The sequence below is a fragment of the Panthera pardus genome, unplaced genomic scaffold (genome assembly GCF_024362965.1).
Source record: "Panthera pardus isolate Hobbes unplaced genomic scaffold, ASM2436296v1 HiC_scaffold_13, whole genome shotgun sequence".
NCBI classification, from domain to species: domain Eukaryota; kingdom Metazoa; phylum Chordata; class Mammalia; order Carnivora; family Felidae; genus Panthera; species Panthera pardus.
The window spans coordinates 28791069-28816541 of NW_026526688.1; the positions used below are offsets into that span (position 1 = coordinate 28791069).

The following is a 25473-nucleotide window of genomic DNA, read 5'->3' on the forward strand; positions in this document are numbered from 1 at the left end:
CTCAGTGAAAAGTAATTTTGATATGTACACAGATTTAAAAAGCATACACCTCAAACAACTTGTAAGTAAGGACGATCTGCCTTGGAAAATTCTGTCATTGGCTCTAATGATGGCAAAGACATTGATGTCGAAGATACATGACAGGATACAATGAAAACTGTTCTACAAAATGAGCTAAAAAAAGCATTTTAAATATTTTTATATAATATCCAATCGGTATTTAAACATGTATCTGTATGTCTAAAAAGTTTATATATTTATTTAAGTTCACTAAACAACACTTTTGGGAATCTCATTGGGGAAGTGGAGGTAGAGTCTTATCTTTGGCTAGATTCAGAACTTAGGTTGTAGAGGCACTTTTACATCAATGGAAGGCAGAGTGATATAATTAAAACAAAAGAATATAGAAGTTAGGTTGATTACCTCACTGAATATTTCAGCTTACATACGTGTCACCCAGTCATTCTCCATTCCATTACTTTGTTTCTTCCATATTACTTCTCATGATGTGATAAACACACGTTTATTACTTGTGTCTCTTGAACAGCAGGAGAACTGCATGAAGGCAGGGACTCTGGTTTATCCTATGAAACTCCAGGCAGTAAAGAAGTTTGTAGAGTGAGGGGAAAGGAAGGAAGGTGATAAAGGCAAAACCAGCTGCAGTGGATGGAGGGCTCCAGCACTTCAGTCATCTAATTCAGCCAGTTCTTTGTGGGTTGTTATTCATGTAATGGCCATGTGTAAGCCAAGGACCAACCATGTATTTGCTCATTAGTCAAGAAACAAAATAGGAAAAAAACCCCAAAACACTGAAACTAGAAGGAATTCAGTTTATTCCAATAACTCTTACGTTCCAAAAAACAGTAATATTGACAAATAAGCAGCGTTTTTTGTTTGTTTACAATGTTTGCTCAAATTTTAATTTGCTCCTTTACTTTTAGGACCAAAGCACATATTTGAGAGGGGGAAAAAAGAAAATGCTACAGTTTTTCATGCTCTGTTTCAAAGTGCAGATTTTAAAATGTAACTGAATGTTTAGATATGTGTTTTTCATTTTTTTGGAAGAAATTAAAACTCATGAAATAAAAATATCACAAGACAGTATCAACAGAATCTGAATGTTGTTTAAAGAAAGCATCCTTTTAACATTTAACTTCTTGTTTACCTAATAGAGACATTTTTAGTAATAAATTTGTAACATCTTTCAATAACCAAGCATAAATCAAGTGACTGAGACAAAGTCATTTTTTGAATAAGTGTTAGTATTACTGTTTTAATACCTGTTCAGGAGTTCAGAATTTTAGACTATTTTCAAATAAAACAACTGTATGGACAACACCCCCCATCCCCCACCTGTATTATTTTGATATTACTTTAATTCTGTAGTCTCCAGATTCCTTCTTTCTTTCAGTTGCAGTCTTGGCTGGACTTTTCCTCTTTACTTTCCCCTTGTTAGAAAAGAACCCTAAGTAATCTGAATTCTCTCCTATTTGGTTACTCTGGGAGGCTTACCCCGGGAGTTCTTACTGTTTTTCTAAATTGAAAAATTAGTTATTCTATGATAAATTTGGCTGAATTATACTCTTTTTGGAGGCCTGTGCTAGATAGCATAAAAAGTTTGCTCACATAAAAAGTCTGAGAAAACTCTGAGGCTCTGCTGTCTGTTCATTAGATTTAGTCAGTGCAAAGTCTGTGTCACGTTTTTTGGGCCCACTAGCACTTGGGGAAAGGTCAGGTCGAGAGGGATCTTTCTAGCTGGAATCTTACAGAAAACAGGAATGGATGTCAGTGGGCAGAGAGAGTGCTGAAGACCATAGTTATACACTACACCCCTGTTCTACGATGATTATTACGGAGACATTTTTTGCTTTTGTGGAGTGCTGGAAAAAGAAAAAAAATCTATGACCACAGGATTAAAAAACTCTATGTGCTGCATTATTTAAATCACTAAAATACAACTAAACTAATGGCATTAGCTAAAGAAATTAGTCCTTATTATTTGCTACAAAATCACTTTTAAAAAAAGTTTGGATTGTGAAATACAATACAAAAGAAATAATCTTGTGGAAAGGGCTCACTAGAAAAGGTGCTAAATGTGCTTTAATTTCAATATGATATAAAACTACTTCAAACATAAAAACTTAAAAAATCTCTACTCAAGGACAAACACAGAAAATATGCAAACGAAATTCCCTATTAAAATATAGATTGTAAGTAAAAATTGAAAATATTGAAATTAAAGGAATTTGTTGCATTAGACACAGAATTGTAAATTATATGAAGTATCAAGAATTATAAAATTATTGGTCTGATCGATCAATTAAAGTAAAAAAATCCTTTTTTAATCTAAGGTAAATGGCACAATGTTACCATAAACAATATATCAAAAAATATCAGACTTTACAAAAATCTTATTTTAAAGATTTTACTACTATTGCTTAACTTTAATCATATTAAATGTTACATTTACTCTCCTTACTCCATTAGACTAATCTCAAAAGAATCTTTATATAAGCTGTTAACAGTTGTGATAGAAACACTTCAAAATATACATTTCAAAATACTGTTAATGTTTCTGATATTGAAACATTAACCTATTGAAAATACTAGCCTATTGAAAATATAGGTATTGAAAATAGCCTAGTACAGTTCACTAAAATATTGCACGGAACTAATTTTGGTATTTTAGATGTCAGAAATCGATTTCCAATTGCATTCTATGATACGCTGTTACATTTAAACATTTTATAAAGGGCTATATGGTTTATATTTCCTACCACATTTACATATATAAAAAACCGTTAAGTAAAAAATGCTTGGAAAAACTTGTTAAATCCCCTTTATTTCAGTAGACAGAAGACTTTTTTTCATTGTCCTGGCTGAAACGGTTCTTGTTGCCATGGAACTGGAAGAAAAACCACAAAGATTTGAGATAAGTTAACAATACAGACTAATGGCACACAATAGTTTAGTGGAAGACCTGAGTTAAGTTAGAACCAAGATATTAGTCGGGGCGCCTGGGTGGCTCAGTCGTTAAGCGTCCGACTTCAGCTCAGGTCACGATCTCGCGGTCTGTGAGTTTGAGCCCCGCGTCGGGCTCTGTGCTGACAGCTCAGAACCTGGAGCCTGTTTCAGATTCTGTGTGTCCCTCTCTCTCTGACCCTCCCCTGTTCATGCTCTGTCTCTCTCTGTCTCAAAAATAAATAAATGTTAAAAAAAAAAAAAAAAAGAACCAAGATATTAGAGTTCAAACTGCACATCTGCCCTTTGATAGCCATGGGATCCTGAAAAAGATATTTAAGGGTCTTCAAGAAGTACTTTCCTTATCTGTAAAGAACAGTAACATCTCTTCATCCCTCATAGGTATTCTGAGAGATTTAAATGGAGTAAAGGATTCACTGTGACTTGCACACAGGGCTCACTTGGCCCCTTCCCTTAGTTCCATTTATGGTGCTGAATACAAGCACCATGAGCAAAAACATCAATAAATGAGTCACAAGGATTTTCACACCTTTAGAAGGACGTAGTTCCTGAAAGCCTGAGAGGTGATCTCTAGATTATTTGCACTCAGGAAAACTGAGTGTTGTGCTTATTGCCTAACACTGTTAGAGTTGCTTTTGAATAATTGTTTCTTTTCCTTTTATTTTCACTTGATTAATATAACTAAGCAGGTTAACAATTAAGATTTTTGAGAATCAAAGCTGGACTTGATTCCAGAGAGATCTTTTTATTTAAGAACACAAGAAAGCTCAAACTGAGAACCTCTGTGAAACAATTGTATTCAAGATTTTCTTCTTCTGAAATGAAAATTTCTACTTTAATTCGTAGGTTTGCCACATCTACTATAGGTTGGGTGTTTAGCCTTACAGGAGCGGCAGCACATCAAGTTAATCAAAAAGGAAAAAGCACATGGGGCGCCTGGGTGGTTCAGTCCGGTGAGTGACTAACTCTTGATTCCAGCTTGGGTCATGGTCTCACGTGGGATGGAGCCCTGCATCTGGCTGTGTGATGATGGTGCAGAGCCTGCTTGGGATTCTCGCTCTCCCTCTCTCTGCCCCTTCCTAGCACGTGTGTACTTCCTCTCAAAATAAATTAAAAAAAAAAAAAGGAAAAAGGGCAGTCATATACTTCCCCACTTCCATTCCTATTTCTTTCTCCTCTCCTGTATAGTTTTTCTTCAGGTTCTGTTTTAGATGAACAATTTCCAGTCCTGTTTAAATTCATTTGGTGGGCCAGGTGGGAAGGGAAAGACACAGAGATAATTAGAATACCATATAATACTCACATGCCGTATCATGTGAGAAACGTGCATAAATAGTATAAGAGGAACTGTCATATGGGAGAACAGCAAGAAGTTCAATGTGGCCTCAACACAAAGGTAGAAGTGGTGGGAGATGAGGCTGCATATGCTGTGAAGGACCCTGCATTCCAAGCTAAAATTTTTGAAATTTATCCTACAGGTCACAGAGCGTCAGTAGTAACTCCAATGATTTTTTTTAAACAAAAAAAATTTCCTTTTTTGGTTAAATGTTTATTTTGAGAGAGAAAGGGCACGAGGCAGAGGGGCAGAGAGAGAATCCGAAGCAGGCTCCATGCTGTCAGCACAGAGCCAGATTCAGGGCTTGATCTCACAAACCATGAGATCATGACCTCAGCCAAAATCAAGAGTCAGACACTTAACTGACTGAGCCACCCAGGTGTCCCTATTATCATTTTTTTGAAGTTTACTTATTTTTAGTAATCTCTACATAGCCAACATGGGGCTTGAACTCATGCCCCTGGGATCAAGAGTCGCATACTCTTCTGACTAGCTAGCCAGGAGACCTGGGAAATAACTTTTTAATTTGAAAAAAATTCTCTTACATTTCTCTATTTAAGACCTTAAAAGATTGTTAACTTTACTTATGATACACATTACCTCTGATGGTAGAATACTGGGGTGTTAGTGAAAAATTGTAGTTTTTGCAGAATTATTAATAATTGTTTTTAAAATTTGATTTAATACTGGTGTATATAAATTTTAATTTTAAAAATTTATGTTCTAATTATGATATTAAAATTTTTTTTTTAATGTTTATTTTTGAGAGAGACAGAGTGCGAGTGGGGAAGGGGCAGAGACAGAGGGAGACCCAGAATCCGAAGCAGGCTCCAGGCTTCAAGCTGTCAGCACAGAGCCTGACACGGGGTTTGAATTCATGAGAACCTTGAGATCATGACCTGAGCTGAAGTCAGATGTTAAACCAACTGAGCCAACCAGGCACCCCTAATCATGATATTTTATAAATAGAATTGTGCTTAAGAGAAAAAAATTACAACTTCTAGTGGCAAATTACTAAGTTGTTTCACGTATGCCCAAATATTATATTAGAATACCAAGAGAAAGAGGGGCGACTAGGTGGCTTAGGTGATTCAATGTCCCAACTCTTGATTTTGGCTCAGGTCATGATCTGAGGGTCATGGGATCCAGCCCAGCATCATGCTCCATGCTGAGCATAAAGCCTGCTTAAGATTCTCTCTTTCCCTCTGCCCCTCTACCCAGCTCACTCTCTCTCTTAAAAAAAAAAAAAAAAAGAGAAAGGTTGCTTTATCAGATTGAAATTTCTTTGCCAAATTGGTTTTTTACTCTTTTTTTCCTCCACTTATCAATATAATGTATTTTCACAGTAGGAAACCTAGAAAATATAAAAAGCACTCTCCACAATCCCCCGATTTATTATGCAGAAGCAAACAAATTAAAATGTTGCATTTCATTTCAGTATTTCTAGGCATTTTTTTTAAGTCTATTTATTTTTAAGAGAGAGCAAGTATGGGCATGAGTAGGGGAGAGGCAGAGAGAGAGAGACACACACACACAGGGAGAGAGAGAATCTCAAGCAGGCTCCATGCTGTCAGCATGGTGCCCGACATGGTGCTAGATCCCAGGACCCTGGGATCATGACCTGAGCCAAAATCAAGAGTCAGATGCTTAACTGACTGAGACACCCAGGCACCCTTAGTCATTTATTTACACAGGTATATTTATATGACATAGTTTTTAAAACTGCCATTGAAAATGTTTATAAACTCTGTGATTGTTGCATTGTATTTTGCAGTGTGGATTAACTATAACTTACTTAACTATTTCCCAAAGTTGGGTTTTACTAAAGGACATATTTGTGATATTACTAGTCTTTGACAGCCAGATTCCCATGTGACAACATAATTCAACTGCCGAAGATAGGAACAAGACTACAAATCTACACAGAAAAATGACTGCTATATATATCACCATCTGTTGTAAATTCCATTTACATGAATGTACAAAAATAAAAGTAAAAACTCAATAAAGTGAACGTTAAAACGTATAAAACTCACCGTAAGTCCAAGGAACTTGTGGAAGCACACCTGAATCAGGAGGGTAAGGGTATGCAGCTTGTGGGAACGCTTGATGGGGAGCATACTGTGAAAAAATCGGCTGCTGAAAATGATAAGAAACAGGCATTTGAGATTGAAAATGCCCATTCACTGGCACCAAGTCGTTTGCTTGTGGCTCCCCAGAAAAGTAACCAGAATATTGAGAGTACAAAAGATTAGAATGTGCATTTTGGACGGTACTTGCAATTGCAGTCAACATCGCAGAAGGAGGCGGCTGTACTTCGTATGATGTTATCCCATGGTATGTCTGGGTAATGGAGCTGCCACTGCTGTTGCTGTAATGATAAACACACCATGTGTAGTAAGGATATGAAGTTCCAAACGGGTGCTGAGAAGAATTATATATTGGGGTACATGCAGACTGTGGAAGTTCGTTCCAACATGCTGCAGCATTCTGAGTTAGGACTTTGGAATTTTCATTATTCTGTTGTTCAGAAAAAGATTGTTCTGTGGTTTGATTTACACTGAGGGTTATGTTCCCAGATGCTCCAACAGGTATAGTATTGGGACTGAATGTATCCTTCATGCATTTTCCTTTTAACTCAGTTTTTGCAGGCTGTGTTTTATTTACTTGAAGAACAGGAAATTTGTCCTGGATAAATTTGGATTCTGAAGGATTGGTGCATGCAGAATTTTTAATAGATGAATTTAATATTTCATGATCTTGAAGTTCAAAGACAGTGTTATTTGTTTCTAAATTGGCAGGGATGTCTCTAAATATGCCATCTACACTTTTTTGTTCACAACTCGCAAAACAACAATCTTTCTTATCACTCTTTGTTTCAGCAGCACTAAAATTCACATCCCTTTTCTTCATGCTACTTAAGTTTCCCTGTTGTCCAGTGAAATCTTCTGAAGTATGAGATGAAATATTAGTTAAATCTATTTTGCCCTCTGACTTTGATATGCAAGTGTCTTTTAAGTTCTTTAAAGGTAAAAGTGAGCCAAGTAGTGATCTTTCCATTTCAGCCTTTTTTGGAGATACATGGTTTCTTTTCAGATTGTCAGATGAACTTGGTCCTATTTCACTTTCACTTTCGAGATGAGATCTTGTAGTCCTATTAAGTGTAACACATATATACAAACAACTTTAAATATATGGAGTCCCCAATTTTAATATAAACATGTATGTGAAATTTTTATTCAGAAGAATTCTTAAGATTTACATTTTCTCTATCAGCAGTATATATGTAACTTATTTACCCAGTTTTACTCCCTTGCCTTGAATTTAGCTACTTTTCCTGCTGACGGTGATAATATTCCACGTTTCAAATGTATTTCTAATATATTTTGAAATATATATAGTGCAGTCAATATTGTAATTACTTTATGCATTGGACAATTCCTAGCAGAGGTGTTTAGAAGTAGGCAACTATGTCCAATATTTTACTGTAGTTTTGCATACATATACCTCCAACTGTTGATGATCTTCGTTACTTGTAAATGGTTATATGTAACTGATGAAACTACCAGCTGTGCCCTGCCCCTGCCAAAGACCACCTTCTGTCATCAGGAGCTACTAAGGTATTTTGTCTGCTCAAGGTTGAGAATAGGAAACACAGACCTCCAGAATACCATGCCAATTTAATATCCTTGACATTTCTACCTAAATTTAGACAATTTCAAGCAGGCTGAAGGAAGTATCCACTAGGGAAATGTCTAGAGTCAGATAGCTAATATAGGTCCCCAGGATAATTATATTTTTTTGGTGTCTCACCAAATTCTTTGAATTGCATGTGGAAAAGAACATGTTGAAAAGAAAAAAGTAATCACTGCTCCCCAGTCAAGAGAAATTAATTTTTGGCCTGGAATTTATATATCTAATTCATGAAACTAAAAGCCTCGTAGTTTACTTAATCCAGCTTCTCTCAAAGGCAGCTGAGTGACAACCTACATCATCATCCAATCCCATGTAACACTTTGACATTTTGCAGAGACTACAGTTTGGACTTTATCACATTTCCAATGAAGTTTCAGTAATGTCTCAACCCTATAGATTGACAGCAGCCTGTATGGTCATTCTTTTATGTACTCTCTTAGAGGATATTCTTCCATGAAGACAGCACCCTGTATTAAACTTATCTTTGAACTTATTTTCTGCTATGTGAGACAAAGTTCGATTCTCTGAGTAGCAAATACCACCTAGATTTAGTTACCAAAACTAAGATGATTATAGAAGTGGTTTATGTTAACCCTTTACAAACCTATTCATCTTTATGCCACTATGCAATTATTTCAAGAGTCTAGAAAACGATTCTAGAAATGTAGTAAATAAAATGTGTATCGAAAAGAGCAAAACCAAGTAAGACAGAAATGAGAATGCTAATCTTTTGTATTCCATATTACTCATTCTCCTTCATAAAACAGAAAAAAAAAACATGGAAAAAAAATGAAGCTTGTCATAAACTGAAAATATTACAGAGCTGAATGAAATAAGAGATGGTCCACATGTCCAGTGGGACCATTTCATGTCAAAATGAAAAAATATAAACAGTGTAGTGAATTTTTCATAAAAATAATTCAGTTCAAAAATAATAAAAATAATTCATTAAAGGTTTTAAAGCATCCTTTCATGAAAACAGTTGTGTATTTATAATATACGTATGCGTGTTTATGACCAAATTCTTAGTAATATAATTCAGCAATTTCTATCTTTTAACCAATTTTGAAATGATTGGTCTGTAACAATTACAAGTTTAAAAAACTCAATCTAATCACTTGTTATATTATTTCATCTCCTTTTTTAGCCAACCAGCTACTAATCCCCATCAATTCTTTAAGTAATGTCTGTCAAGTATGAATTTTACTTTCTTCCTCTAAAAAAAATCACTCTTCTCTAACTTGCTACTTCTATCTCTACTCAGAACTTCCTTATCTTTAAATCACTTAAAAAATACATTTCACAGGACATTACCCTTTAATACTTACAGAATGAAGTTCAAAGTCTTTAAATCTTAATAAAGCACTGTATAATTTGAAACCTTATTCTCCCCCTCCTAAATTTACTCTTGTCCTTTAAGTTACAGGTATGATCCAATAGAGGTATGTACATAAATGTCTTAGTATTGTTCCTTAGTATGTGCTTAGTTCTGTTTAGTTTTTCTTTACGTAGGTCTGCTGGCAACCTACCTGGAATCCTTGAATGTTGCCTTTTCTCTGTTGATTTTTGTGACATCTTTTATGTCAACCTGTGTTTAAAAGTTACAAAGAGAACCGACATTGGCAATGTTATAAAATACAATACATACATATTTTCATCACAGGTACTTACAATTGCTTGTTTGGTCATCATCTAAAATGCACTGTCTAAAACAACATTCATTAATGATCCTCCTACCTTCAAAAACCAGTGATTCTGTTGGACTTCCCATTATGTCTTAAATGTTTGGAGAAACTTTGAAATAAACAATTTACAATATTTTTTTATCCCCATATCTCACAACAGATCTTGGGGTCCATTTATCACTGCCTTTTTTTTTAAATACATACTCTTTTTAGTAAACTGGTTTTTAAGCTCCATTGTTAAATAATTGCCAGATATGGACTTTCTTTAAGTTTATTTATTTTGAGAGAGAGCGTAAGTGGGGAAGGGGCAGAGAGAGGGACAGAGAAATCCCAAACTGGCTCTGTGCTGCCAGTGCAGAGCCCGACATGGGGCTCCATCTTATGAACCATGAAATCATGACCTGAGCCGAAATCAAGAGTTGGATGCTTCACACACTGAGTCAACCAGGTGCCCCTGGACTTTCTTTTTTCAGTCTGTCAGACAGCACCCTCTTGTAAGCCTTGGGTGACTTGCTACTCCCAACTGTCCTCAGAATCTCTACCCTTTAAATCACTGAAAAACACATTTCACAGGATGTTACGCTTCAATACAGAATGAAGTTCAAACTCTTTTTGCCTATATTTTAGACATTCTATAATCTGAAACAGTATTTGTCTCCATCTTTAGCTTACTACTTGTCCACTAAATTAAATTTTTGTTCCAGACTTAATTTGAAACTCATTTCTCAAATAATGTCAATAAACATTGTATCTTTGCTCATATTATTTTCCACAACTTAGATACCCCTGCTTCATTTTAATCTTCATCAAATACCATTTTTTCCTAATTTAAGGCAATGCTTTGGCCTATGCTCTTCCATGAAATTAAAAAACACAATTTTTTTGTTGTTACTTTTCTTCTCAATACTTACAATACCTTTTTATTATTCTCATTTTACTCTTGATGTGGAGTATTACTGTTGTTTTGGATGTATGCTTACAAACTGGTTGTTTATTAAGCATTTTCCTATAAACACAGTGAAATAAATGATTGGTTTCCTGGTGTCTAGAATTAGTTTAACTAACAAACACAATTACAGTAAGCTGAGAAAAAAATCCCATTTTTCATTTTGCATATAGGTTTCTCTTCTGAACTGAAATTCCCAAAAAATTATTTTAAGAGAAGCCTCTGAGGGTAGAGTAGAGGCAAGTATCAGTTTATTATGGGCCCTGGAGCTAGACTGCCTGGTTTTATATCTGGGCTTACCCATTTACTAACTCTGTAACACTGGGAAAGTGACTCGACCTTTCTATGTGTCTGTTTTCATACCTTTACATAAGGTAATAACAGTACCTACATCATAAAGATTTTGTGAAGAATAAAGAGTTAATACTTGTGCATTTATTACAACAGTGCCAGGTATAAAATAAATATTTTCTATAATTTGTTAAATAAAACTTGTTTATGTAGGACTTCTTGTAACTCCTTTATAATCATCTATTGAAAAATGTCTGTCCTGGGGTGGATGGGTGGCTCAGTCAGTTGAGCGTCGGACTCTTGATTTTGGCTCAGGTCATGATGATCTCATGGTACTGAAATTGAGTCCCATGTCAACGTGGAGCCTGCTTGAAATTCTCTTTCTCTCTCTCTCTCTCTCCCCCCGCCCTCCTCTGACCCTCTCCCTCCCTCGCATGCTCTCTCTAAAGTTAAGAAAAAAATCTGTTCTATTTTTCCATGTGGATGATAATGGTCAAGAACACAGGTTCCATTAGCCAATTTTTAATACTTACTACATCAAGTATAGCCTTGTTATATAGGAGTTACTCAATAAATTACTAACTTACTCACATTCACATTGGACTATTCCTTAAGAAGTTATATAAATTTACATTCTTCCAAGAAATGTTTTCCAAATTAAAAAATTTAATTGTACGTTTAAAAATAAGTATTTGCAAGGTATTTCTCATATAGAGAAACATTTCACTTTATTATAAAGATAATAAAAACTGTTTCATCCAATTCTTTTTTTAAAGTAAGCTCTATGCCCATTATGGGGCTCCACCGTTGGTGAATGCTCCACCGACTAAGCCAGCCAGGCACCCCTAATCCAATTCTATAGTTAGTAAATTCATTTTGCAAGGTAATATTCAAAGCATTCTCAATTTTTACCAATCTGCAAACTACTTGTTTGAAGAGTAGACTTGTTCTCAAAAATAATACTTACTTACATAGGCTTTTGTTTTAAAACATTTGTTACCTTTTGTTTTTTACAGCTGGAAACAGTAGTGTTTTTCTGTTGTTTTTGAGGGTCTCCACATTTGTCTACAGTGATAGATCGTTTTTCAGAAGAATGTGAAACAGTTTTCATTATGCACTCTGAAATTGAGGGCACCTTCATATAAATACTAGATTTATTGCTATCCTTCCTAGGTTTTACATGCACATTCGTTTTTTCTTTTCCCTGCAGTTGGGAAGTCTTCTTTCTGTTATGTAGCATTTGGCACAAAATAAAGGAAATGGTTAATTCAGCATTTTTAGTACATATTATCTTCATATGTTCAATAGTTTTCATGACTTTCATAATATGGGCCATTTTCCCTAAATCTTTCCGAGGGGCAGCCATTATATTTTCGAGCAGTGCAGAAAACTGGTTGTGGCTGTATTCCAACTCTGTCATTGTGCTTCCGTAATTTATGGATGCTACACATGGCACAAAGTCAATATATGTGGAAACGGAATACTGAGACTTCTTTAGAAGTTTTTGTATTTCTGTAAGTTCCTGAAGTTCTCTTGAGAGCAAATGAAGAGCGTATGAGCAATTAACAGCTTCACTATATTTGTAAATAATATCCAGATCTTTCTTAAGTTCAGAAATAGCAGTCTCTATGACTTTCCAAAGGCAATCTGTTGAGTTATCTTTAAGAAATGAAAAAGAAGCCATTTTTTCCTGGCAGTGAACCAGCTCAGGAAGAAGTGACAAATCAAACCAAAGCATACCTCGAAACCTCGGTTTGTCTAGTTTCTTTGCCATTGAGTTTTTAAGAAAGTGAATGGTTTCTGAAAGCATGACAATTTCAATATAGGTTTCAATGGCTGCAGGCTTTAAAATTATGGCCCCATGATTGTGGTTTTTCACCATGTCCAAAACGTTTTCTTCTGTGATAAAAATGTTATCTATGTTCTCTTCTTGCAGCATCTGAAAGTATTTTTTTAAAATTTCTAGGTGTTCGGTACATCTCAAAGTGAGGTCCTGTAATTTCTTAGAGTCTGCAAATTCAGCTTGATCTAGTATTTCGCTAATACAACAGATATCTGGGTGTGAAAGCAAAGTACTGTTAAACCCACAGTTTTCTAGGGTAACTGGTGCTTTGTTTATTAGATCATCTGACTTTCTGGAAGCAATCTCCATATTCTCAAGCACAGTATTAGAAATTTGTTCACTGCTTAAATCCTTAGACAATGTATCATATATCTTTTTCAACTTAGAAAAAGCACACTGATTCATTTTGAGTAGCATTTCTCTATTCTCTCCTGAGTATATTTTGCTGAAAGATTCTCTCTTCTCTTTCCAAATAAGACTTTTTGCAGCATCAAAAAAGATATGTTCCAGACCATAAAGAGATATTTTAATACTTATTGCCTCACTGCTCTTAATAAAATTAACTTTAGAGGTGATCATTTCTATGATAATCCACAAATGGTCTTGTTTTCCTGGATAGGAATCAACTTTAGGAGAGTCCCCATACATACCAATCAGCTTTAAAGTACTTTTTCTTAAGGTTTCTAGGTCTCCTAAACTATCTCCAAAGTTAACTCCACAGGTAAATGGAACAGAAAGAGAAAAGTCAAAGCAATCAGAACAACGCTTCATTACTGCTTCACACTCATTAATCTGTCGTTTGTATTTTAAGAATGCATAGTATGAATTATTTTCCCTTTTGGTTTCCTCAAATAATTCAATTAACTGATCATGATAGTTTTGTAACTCACAGAATGCATTATACTTCAATCTTCCTTGAAAAGCAGGATAGAAGTTGGATTGTTGTTGAAATCCACGTGGTCTACCAAGCAGCTCACTGTACAGTGTTTCATCATACCAGAGCAAGCTTCGGTAGGTTGGTTCACCTCCTAAGAGCCTTTTTTTGTTTTCAATGAATTGAATAGTTTCCATCATCATTTGGAGTTCTACCAAGGAGTCAACAGCACATGGCTTTAATTTGTGTCTGCAATTATTCCACAGGTTTTGTTCTACTAATAGTTCTCTTGAAATCAGGATTTGTTCGAGAGAACATTCTTGGTTTCTTTCAAAAGCTTCAACAAATAAAGGGAGAATACTTTGACAGGCCTTAGTTTCTTCCAGTAGAATCTGCAAAGATGATGTTTCATCTGCCCTTCTCAAAATCTGAGCTAGCCTGGCTGTAAGAGCTGAATGATTAGCTGAGCAATGTTTCTCTTTTAATCCATTCGTGTATGATGCAGCCTTATTCTCAGGAGTAGAGACTTCGGAAGTTTGAGAGTCAGTGTGTAAAACAGGAATAGGATTCATTCCTATAATGCCTGGTTTAGAATTACAGGCTATTTCCGAATGCAATGCAGAGTCAGACTGAGGGTCATTACTAACTTTAACTCCCCCTTCTTTCTCTCTTTTGTTAAGATGATTAGAAACTGGGTTATTCAAAGCGACTGCCTCAGTAATGTTTTCAACGTTTAGATGAGAATCAATCAAGTTATTTTTAATTGTTTTCTTGCTTAAGTAGGAGGATTCTTCTAAGATCTTGTTCTTTTGATTTTTGAACGGAGTCTTAACAGTGCATCCTTCAGTCATGCTTTTTTTGTGAAGTGAATCTCTTGCTTTTTCTGCTTGTTTAACTTTCCACATTTTTCTGTCCCAAATGTCTTTATTTGCCATACACTTTTTTGAAGAAGAACCCTTCATATTATCTTTTAAGAGCAAATAACTATCATTGGAAAATAGTTCCTTCATTGTATTTTTCCTACAACTTTTACTTTCTTCAGTTACTAATCTGAGACCCAACTCAGAATCCTCAAGAACATGTGATTCATTCCCATCTATATGGAAGCAATTACTTGAAGAACATTGTTCTGTCTTTAGAAGTTCCTTTCCATCACATCCTGGCTGGCAGTGTGGTACATTGGTGGATGTTGTAAAAGAATCTACAGCAAAAACTCTCTGTTTATCCAAATAAGATTCTGAAGATTCTCCTTCACTGTCTGTCACTGCTGTGGTTGATAACAATTGAGGAATACTGTCAGACTTTTTGTGTGTTATCAGAGTTAGATTTAATGGGTCCTTAAGGAAGTTTTCTGGAACAGTGCCTGGTTTGGAGCTCTGATTAGCAGCTGTCCGTTCTTCTACAGGCAAATTTACTTCCAGGTTGCCTTTACAATCAGATAAAATAAGGTTATCTGGTGTGCAGACATCAACGTTTAAAAGGTGCTCGATATCTGATTCTAAAACTGAAATAACTATGTCAGTTTTTACCTTTGTGTGTGTTATACAGGTTGCATTATAACTTGTGTCTGTGCTAAAACTTACTTTGTCTTCTTTTATGCAACTTAATGATACTGAATTACTCTTATTTATTACTTTATTAGTCTCGGAATTGTTTTCTGCATCCTTAATATTGTGTGCTGAGTGGTTCTCAGGATTTTCATATTTATTAATGTTTGATAAAAACTTTATGCCAACTTGATTTTCTTTTTCAGTTATTTTCTCATCTGGGCAGGCTGGGGAAAATAGACATCCAGTTTTTCCAGAAAACAGCTGAAGTTCTGATGATCTTCGATTTCTCATCTGGCTCTTGTTATAAGCGGAATGACTGGCACTTTGGGATGTGGAGCACAGGGCTAACTGTGACTCAGGATACTCGAAATCACAAAATTCCCTTACATGAATGGTGGTGTGACTTCTGGAGACACTGCTGGCCATATTTCTCTTAGAAATGCACTCTGCGATTCTCGCTCTACTTGCTTTGTAAGACTTGGGCTTTGATACATGAGTTAATGATTTATCCACTTCAAATCCCAAAGCTCTTTTCTCTCCTGGTTTGCCGTATTTTCTTTTTGACAAAAAATGTTTAGTGGAATAATATCTTCTTTCAGACACAGAGCTATAACCTTGAAGGTCACAACTTTCCCAGAAATTATTGCATATTACTGCATATGATTTTGGTAATGGGCCTTTTCTTTTTTCTCCTACTTTAGCTATAAGTTGCAAAGACGTGTGAACTCTTCTATGAGCTTTTTTTAAATGAAGAACAGCTCTGTCAAGTCTTCTGGAAAGACGTTTGCTTTTGCATAAAGATGCTTCACTATTTAGAATATCAAGGACACTCCTGATGTGTTTTTCCGACTTTGAAAAGGTTTTAATTCGTCCTTGGGATAATGAAGAAAAATGTTCAGAAGAGTCTAGACTGGTTAGTCTCCTCTTCTTCCCATAAATTTCACGACGTCTTACATCCTTATGTGGTGTGTTCTGGTCCCTAAAAGGCATACGTCGCTTTCTTTTGCTAATTCTTGATTGTGTGTCCTTTTTACTTGTAATATCATTACAATCAGTTTTTGACCCTGTCAAGGAACATCTGCTTTCATTATTTAATGCTGTGACATTAGAGGGTTCAGTAGGCAAAGGTCCACTGTTTTGTTTTTCAGACACATGATTCACTTGTGTATTATGACTCACATCAAGAGAAAGAGCAATTTCAGACTTATTCACTAGTCCTGATTCTTGCCTTCTATTACCAAATTCATCTTCACATGGATAACCTGAATTTTCACCAGAGCAGTGGGAATACATTTCAAATCCTGACACTTTCCCCTCCTCATTTATTTCTGGTCCTGTGGTTTTAGTTATGTATTTGCAAAAATTATCTTTCAATGCAAGGGATTCAAAAGTGGGATTGAATCCTGGCATTAATGTATTAGTGATTCTAATTTGTAAATCTGGAAGTAAAAGTGGATTGAGCTCTCCTTTGTTTTTTTGTGTAGAGGGATAAAAACAAATACTTTTCTTAGGGTAATGCTGATCACTATTCTCGTTTCTTCTGGAGCTTTTCCTAACTTCCCTCTCCCCATTATTGCTTCCTAGTAGACCTTCCCAATCAATACGAGACTTCAGAGTTTCATATATGGCCCTAAATTCTTCACATGGATCATTTCTATGGCTATGTTGTTGAATTAGAAAAGCATCATCACACTGTTCCAATCCTACTTCAATCTTATTTTCCAATTTGAAACTCTGAAGAACTGAAGTATCACTTACTGACTGATGAAATGAGTCATGTAATTTATTGTTATCCATATCCATTTCACAATCAGAAACCCTATGTTTTACTAACAACCCAAAATCTAGACTCTCAGAAGAACAAGTTTCTTTAATCTGGTATCTTTGGTGATCTTCACGATCTGTGCCCAATGTAGGCACCGTAGCACCAGCTGTCTGCACTGCAGTACTTGAGGCTTCATGTTCTGAAGACCCTTCAACTTTGGGAAATGCTGTGTAAGCCAAATGCTCTACAGTCCTGCCAGTATTTGGAGCATCTTTTTGTTGTGTGGCAGTCATAGTGTCTTCATTTTCTAACAATGTAGCTTCTGTTGACACATGTCTTTCCCCCGAACTCAAATTAAATGTACAACATTCTTCAGAACTAAGAATTTCTACATTGTTGTAATTTTTATTCTCCCTTCTTTCATCTATGTTGGTGTAACTTTGGTTTGTATGAAAACCCTGCTTCTCCTCTCCATATATATTTTCTCTGCTTTCTGTAGACAAGGCAATGTCTTCCTCTTTAGCCTCATTTTCATTTTCTTTATCATTATCTCCTTGTTCTCTGAAATCAATATTCAGGTGTGTATCACTGTGCAACTCTGCATTACAGAACAGAGTATGACCTTCATCAATTTGAAAAGTTTCTCCACAGTCTCTTTGTATGTTCTCTAATGACACTGGGTCATTTTCATTTCTTCCATGGACACATACATATTCTCTAGTTATGTTATAATCTGAGTTGTCATGAGTTGGTTTAATGTCATGAGATGAAATAATTGTATCAATTGGCAGTTCTTTGACCTGGGGAATGTCTTTTGCTTCCTGGAAAGCATCAGTCACAATGCTAACACAGTTTTGATTTGGTTTTCCCAGTTTTAGTTCCATTAGTTTTTGAGAAACTGCAAAACTTGTATGAATGTTATCTTCATAATCTAAAGAGAGTTGAGGATGCTTCTGTGAAAGGCTCTCCACTCTTTGTAATTCCAAACTTAGATGATCTAGCTCATATTCATCCTTTGTGGTAGATGTGGAAGATTTTTGTATTTCTAATTCTTGAGCAATTAATATTTGATCACAATTTTTCCCATAAGAATCAAGACTCTCATCCTCTTTGTATTCTTGGTACAAAGAAATATAATTATCTACTGGACTGACTTTTGCTTCCTTAGTAAAATCAATTTCCTTCCACAAAACCTGCTTTTCTCCACGTTTGGAATTATTTTCGGGGCCAGTGAAGTCTCTCATTTCTCCAATATTTTGGGTGTACTCATGTATGCTTTCTTTCCTTTGGAGAGGAAAAGCTGTAGACATTTGCTGACCAGTCTGAGATACAGTTTCTAAATTAGAAGACCATGACTCCAGAGAGATGTGATTACTGTGCCCTTTTGTACAAATATTCACTGATTCATAAGAGTTATGTGCTTCACTGTTTTCTTCAATTAAAAGTGGGATGTTGCTTCTCAGTTCAGATCTCTGGGCTTCTTCCTCATTGTGTTTTTGGTTCTCAACTTCTGAAACTACATTTGGCAAATACATTGGAAAGGAAAAATTATCTTGGCCCTTACGCTGTCCTGCTGGGGTAATTTTACTGGGAATTGTATAATCATAGTTGTTAAAGTCCAAGTTGTGAGCTTGAGATTGTGAACCATCAAAAGAAATTTTGAAGCTAGGGGCATCCAAACAATTAGTAAGAACAGAATGATCACCAGGCACAACTTCAGATGAGGAGGCAGAATTATTTGGCATGGATGATAGATTTATTTCTGAATTCACAAAATCTAAACTCTTCTCAAGTGGCAAAATCTCATTTAAATCTGTAATATTATCATGTTTTCCTATGCTTTCTTCTCCCCTCATCAGTCTTGGGTCTTTAATGAGTTTTGAAGTAATAACTGTGCTTGAGCCAGTATTGTTATGAAGGGGGAAAGCAGCAGAAAGACCACTTAAAGTATTTTTGAGATGTGCCAAATTTAACATGGGGTCACCATTAACACTTTCTCTGGTATCACTGGGAATAAATGAAAGACCTGAATCATATATATGAGAAGTGTCTCTACATTCTGCTAAATTGTGCTCCATCTGTCCACCGTATGTTTCATATACAGAAATGTTTCCATTTTTCACATTTCCATAGGAATTAGAAATATTTGTGTTGGAAGGATTTATCTCTGAATTTAGTGAGCCGCAAGAACAGTTTTCCTGAACAAATGGATCTACAGGTTTCCTGAAATGTTCAAAGACGACAGTAGCATCTTTTCCTTTTCCAATTCTTTTGGCAACTGTACAGTTATTCAGAGAGCAGGTTCTTTCTGTAGAAATAATAAGAAAATTAAGAAAAAATAGGAAGGAAAGGGTTTCTACATTCAACCCTTAATTCAAATAAACTATGTCATAGGTGGTTTTTTCTTTTTTTCTTTTAATGCTTATTTATATTTGAGAGAGAGACAGAGAGACAGAGCATGAATGGGGGAGGGGCAGAGAGAGAGGGAGACACAGAATCCAAAGCAGGCTCCAGGCTCCGAGCTGTCAGCACAGGCCCGATGTGGGACTTGAGCTCACAAACCATAAGATCATGACCTGAGTTGAAGTTGGATGCTTAACCGAGCCACTCAGGCACCGCAGTCATAAGTGGTTTTAAATGAAAGTTCGATAAATAGCCTAATGCTGATTAAAGTATGTGTCTCAGAAAAAGCAAGGTGAGAAGAAGATGAAAGACAAACCAATAAAATATAAATGATGTACCAGGAAACTGTGTCCTAGAGGTCTTACGAAGAAAGTATTTACCATAAATTTTTTTGAATTGTGACAAATACAAAGAATAGAAAAATTAAAAAGGAATAAAAACACATTGCTCAAAGACTAGGTATTTCTTATATTAATTTCGTATATTCAGATACTTAATAATAGAATCTACATATTAATAGGCAAAATTGTCTCCCCCTTTTATCTACTGTTACCTTGAGAAAGAAAACAGGAAAGAAACGGGAATGAGGTGAGGAAACAGATCAAAAAGGACCCAAAAAATCCTTCCCAGGAGCAAAAGCAAAGCACTACCCCTGTTCCACTAAAATAAGTATTCCTGCAAGTAATATATACAAACAAAAATCTTGACAATGAAAGCAAATTTTCTCTTATAATTTATAGAAATTTATTCCTAAAATTTCACAAATAACTACATATAATAACAAAGGAACTTATAAGAATGCATATTTACCAAGTAAGCCATTCATAAATTCATAGATAACACCATAAAAATATATTTATTAAAACAAATTAATGATGAGAAATTGTGAGATTTATGACATATACGAAACTATAATCATATTACTGGGAAGTACCATGAAATTCTTTTTCACGATATATCGAAAGATAGCTTTGTTGAAGATTTCTAAATTCTATAACCACTTGTAATTATATACATTTTAAGGTTTATTTATTTATTTTGAGAGAGAGAGTGCAAGTGAGGGACAGGTAGAGAGAGGCAAAGAGGAAGAATCCCAAGCAGTCTTTGCGTCAACATTGCAAAAGAGTCCAATGCAGGGCTGGAATTCACAAACTGTGAGATCATAACCTGAGCCAAAGTCGGATGCTTAATCAACTGAGCCACCAAGGTGCACCTGTAACTATACTTTTTAATTATAATAAGCTATAGTAGAAATCTGACCATAACAGAGATGTAGTTCTTAAGAGGAGGAGCTGCAGTGGACAGAAGAAAAGGTGGATCCCTATACTCACTCCAAAATAAAATTCATTGAAAAAAAAAATAAAACCATGAAAGTATTAGAAGAAAAGACAGAGAGATGGTTTTATAATCCTGAGGTAGAAAAGTACTTTTTAAGAATGCCTGGAGATCAGAAAACTAGAAATTAAGAAATGATGTCAATTACATGTAAATTAAATACCTTAGTAGGTCAAAACTCATGATAAACAAAACTTGGACAAACTGGTACGAAGTATTTTCTGAACGAGCAAGCTTTGTACATCATTACACATATATTAGAGTGCATAAAGAGTATACAGACACATTCAAAAGATTAATAAACAGATACTGCAATAGAAATGTGAGCAAGTGTAAGAACAGGAAAATCACAAATAAAAATTGTCAACAAACACAAAAAGATGTCCAACTCCACTAAATAAACAGAGCCATATTTAAAAACTGCTTAGACTGGCAAAGACTACAAAGAATAATTAATATTCTGCAGATGTAATAAACACTCTTATACTGTTCATGGGAGTATGAACCGGTACTAATTTCCTGGGAAGTAAATCTACAGTTTTCAGCAAAATGTAATACATAATACCCAGTAAATCTATTTTTAGAAATGTTTTACTTATTTTTTGAGAGAGCACAGGCAGGGGAGGGGCAAAGAGAGAGGGGAACAGAGGATCTAAAGCAGGCTTTGTGCTGACAGGATGACAGCAGTGAGCCTTGTGTGGGGCTTGAACTCGTGAACCACAAGATCATAACCTGAGCTGAAGTCAGATGCTCAACTGACAGTCACCCAGGTGCCCCTCCAGTAAATCCATTTTTATGCATTCATTATTCTGATATACTTGCATAAATAACATATACACAAGGATTTTTAGTACCATAATCCAAGACAGCTGGAAGCCAGAAACCTAACTATCAATATGAGACTGGTTAAGATTTCAAGATCTACTACAAAGCTACAGTAATCAAAACAGTATGTTACTGGCACATAAAGAGACACACAAGCTTCCAGTTATAGAATGAATATGTCAAGGGAGTAAAAGGCACAGCGGGCAGAATACAGTCGATGATATTGTAACAGCGTTACATGGTGACAGATGGTACCTACACTTGTGGAGAGCATAGAATACTACAGAGAAGAGCTGGATCACTATGTTGTACACCTGAAACTAATGTAACATTGTGTGTCACCTATAGGCAAATTAAAATATTTGAGAGAGCAGAAGCAGGGGAGTGACAGAGGGAGAGGGAGAGAGAGAGAATCTTAAGCAGGCTCCATGCCCAGTATAGAGCCTGACATGGGACTCAAGCTCACAATGGTGAGATCATGACCTCAGCTGAAATCAACAGTAAGATGCTTAACTGACTGAGCCCTCCAGGCATCCCTCAAATAAAAAAAAAATTTAAAAACGAGACTGGGTAGGGGTGCCTGCAGGGTACAGTCAGTTAAGCCTCTGACTCTTGATTTCGGCTCAGGTCATGATCCCATGGGTTTGAGCCCCGCATCGGGCTCTGCGCTGACTGCATGGAGCCTGCTTTCGATCCTCTCCCCCCCTCTCTGCCCCTCCCCTGCTTGTACTCTCTCTCAAAATAAGTAAACTTGAAAAAATGGGACTGGTTAAATAAATACGGCATATCAAGAATTATAAAAGTACTGTATGTATGTACTATACAAATACACTAGAAAAATAATGTTATGGAGCTGTTACAAAGATTAAGACAGGGGTGTCTAGGTGGCTCAGTCAGTTAAGTGTCTGACTCCTCATTTCGGCGCATGTCATGATCTCACGGATTTTTTGGTTCAAGCCCTGTGCTGGGCTCTACACCATGAGTGAACTAACAGTGTGGACCCTGCTTGGGATTTTCCCTCTCCTCTCTCTCTGCCCTTCCCCTGCTCACACACAGTCTCTCTCTCTCTCAAAATAAATAGACTTAAAAAAAAAAGATTAAGACAAATTAATACAAAGCAACATGGGAAAAGAAACTTAAATCAGTTTAATAACCTGAATTTCATAAATGTATGGTAAATGCATATTAACATATACATAATATTAATTAATAAAGTACTTAATGGGAATGCCAGGTATGGTTTTTCTGATGTCTTATACACATTAACTAATTTAATCTTCATAACATTCCCATTTTATTGATAAGGAAATAAAGAATTATTTGCCCAAGATCACAATTTATAAGCAGCAGAACCTTAATCACTAGGTTACATTATTCACTTAAACTGGATGAAGGCGCTTTAAATTTATTCCCATTTTTAGCAGTCTCACCAAACAACACAGAAAAAAGGAGAACAAAAAACCCAACATCTTCATAATATAAGAAACTGTAAGAAAATGAAATTACAATCACAAAGCAAACTACCAAATAGTTATTAGCACCATGTATTCTGTGATGATGGAAATGTTCTTTATCTATGCTATCCAGTACAGTAGCCAATAGCCACATGTAGTTACTGAGCACTTGGAATGTGGGCAAGTACATAAACAAGGGGTGGTGTGAATGAGGAATTAACATTTTTATTAATTTTAACTAATTTAGGTTTAAATAGCCACATGTGACTAAAAGGCTATTGTACTGGATAGCAAAGATCTAGACTAATCTGGAGAGAGAGGAGTACACTGATAGCCAACACATGTGGCCTTGACTTTGGGCATAATACAGGTGTTCCTCAAACTTTATCAGTCTGAAAGGCATCATTGTTTATTGCTTTTTTTCCTTTTTTTCAAATGAGGTATAATTGATGTACAGTATTATATTAATTAGTTTCTGATGTGCAACATAATGATTCAATATTGAATACACTGCAAACTGATCATCACAGTAAGTCTAGTTACTATCCATCATTCTTTGATTAAAGTAATTAGCTATAAGATTATGGGTGGGTGAGAGTAGAAAGTAGGGAAAGATCCTTATTTTATTGCCTCCATTTTAAGCCATCTGGCTGAGGGATAATGTGGATAGAATGACTAGGCAGAAGCTCATAAAGAAAACAGAAAATTTAAAAAAAAAAATTTTTTTTTTAACATTTTTATTTATTTTTGAGACAGAGAGAGACAGAGCATGAATGGGGGAGGGTCAGAGAGAGAGGGAGACACAGAATCTGAAACAGGCTCCAGGCTCTGAGCGGTCAGCACAGAGCCTGACGCGGGGCTCGAATTCACGGACCGCGAGATCATGACCTGAGCCGAAGTCGGACGCTTAACTGACTGAGCCACCCAGGCGCCCCAAGAAAACAGAAAATTGAGCAAACTTCAAATCAGCTAGGTCTAACAGACATTTACAGAACACTCTACCCAACAAAAACAAAACTTCCCCTCTTCTCAGGTATACATGGAACATTCTTCAGGACAGACCACATGAGAGGGTCAATAAATTTAAAAGGATAAAGATAATACAAATTATATTCTCCAATTACAATGGAATAAAATTAGAAATCAGTAGCAGAAAAAATTTGGGGGAAATTCACATGTACACATAAGTGAAATAAAACACTTTCTAAAAAACCAATGGATTAAATAAGAAGTCAAAGGGAAATTAGAAAATACTTTGAAATGAATGAAAATGAAGACACAACATACCAAAACTTATGGGATGCAGTTAAAACAGTACTTTCAGGGGTGCCTGGATGGCTCAGCTGGTTAAGCCTCCAACTTCGGTTCAGGGCTTGTGAGTTTGAGCCTCACGTAGGGCTCTGTGCTGACAGCTCAGAGCCTGGAGCCTGCTTCAGATTCTGTGTCTCCCTCTCTCTCTGCCCCTCCCTTGTTCATGCTCTGTCTCTCTATGTCTCAAAAAGGAAAAAAAAAAGAAAACCAGGGATATTTATAGCTGTAAATATGTACATTATCAAAGAAGCAAGATCAATACCCTAACCTTCCACCTTAAGACACAAGAAAGAGAAAACTAAACCTAAAGCAAAAAGGAGGGAAATAATAAATGAGAGAACAGAAATATAGAAAAAATAATAATGAAACCAAAAAAGTTGGTTCTTTGAAAAAGATAACAAAACTGACAAAACTTTAGCCAAGCTGACCAAGAAAATAAAGAAGGAAGACTGAAATTAGTAGAATAAGTTAAAGAGAGGATACTACTACTGGCTTTACAAAAATAAAAAGGACTATAAAGAAATACTAGGAACGACAGGATGCTAATAAATTAGGTAAGTTAGATGAAATGGACAAATTCCTACAAAGACACAAACCACTAAAACTGATGCAAGAAGAAACAGAAAATCTGAATGACAGTAAGTGAAGAAACTGACTTACTGATAAAAAACTACCCCCCCCCCAAAAGCCTGAATGGCTTTAATAGTCAAGTCTATCAAATATATAAAGACGTATTAATGTCAATTCTTCACAAACTCTTTCCAAAAAATGGAAGAAAAGGAAACCCTTTCAAACTTATTCTATGAGACCAGTATTACTCTGATACCAAAACATCACAAGAAGGCTACAGATTAATGTATCTTATAAATATAGACACGAAAATCTTCAAAAATTTAGTAAACTGATTCCACCAACATATAATAGGAATCACATACCATGACCAAATGGAATTTACCTCAAAAATGCAAAGTTTACTTAATATCTGAAAATCAATTAGTGTGACACAGCACAGTAACACAGTGAAGACTAAAAATCATGTGATCATCTTGATAGATGCAGCAAAAGGATCTGACAAAATTACTACCCTTTCATGATAAAAACATTCAACAAACTAAGAATAGAAAGGAATTTCCTCATGATAAAAGACATCAAAAAACTCCATAGCTAACATCATACT

General features: G+C 35.6%; 1 protein-coding gene across 4 annotated transcripts in view; it reads right to left on the reverse strand.

The window, feature by feature from the left end:
• Positions 1 to 816: 816 nt before the first annotated feature.
• Positions 817 to 25473, reverse strand: part of TEX15 (testis expressed 15, meiosis and synapsis associated) — a 100528-nt gene continuing 75871 nt past the window's right edge. Inside the window, exons 8-12 of one of the 4 annotated variants that reach the window (XM_019466844.2) lie at positions 11937 to 19276; positions 9544 to 9602; positions 6595 to 6689; positions 6355 to 6457; positions 817 to 2905 (exon numbers count right to left, since the gene is read on the reverse strand). In XM_019466844.2, coding sequence (XP_019322389.2) covers positions 6390 to 6457; positions 6595 to 6689; positions 9544 to 9602; positions 11937 to 19276 — 7562 coding nt within the window. In that variant the 3' untranslated portion in view covers positions 817 to 2905; positions 6355 to 6389. Of the gene's footprint in view, positions 2906 to 6354; positions 7473 to 9543; positions 9603 to 11936; positions 19277 to 25473 lie in introns of all 4 variants that reach the window. The other 3 variants (XM_019466841.2, XM_019466842.2, XM_019466840.2) reach the window with 3 other exon arrangements.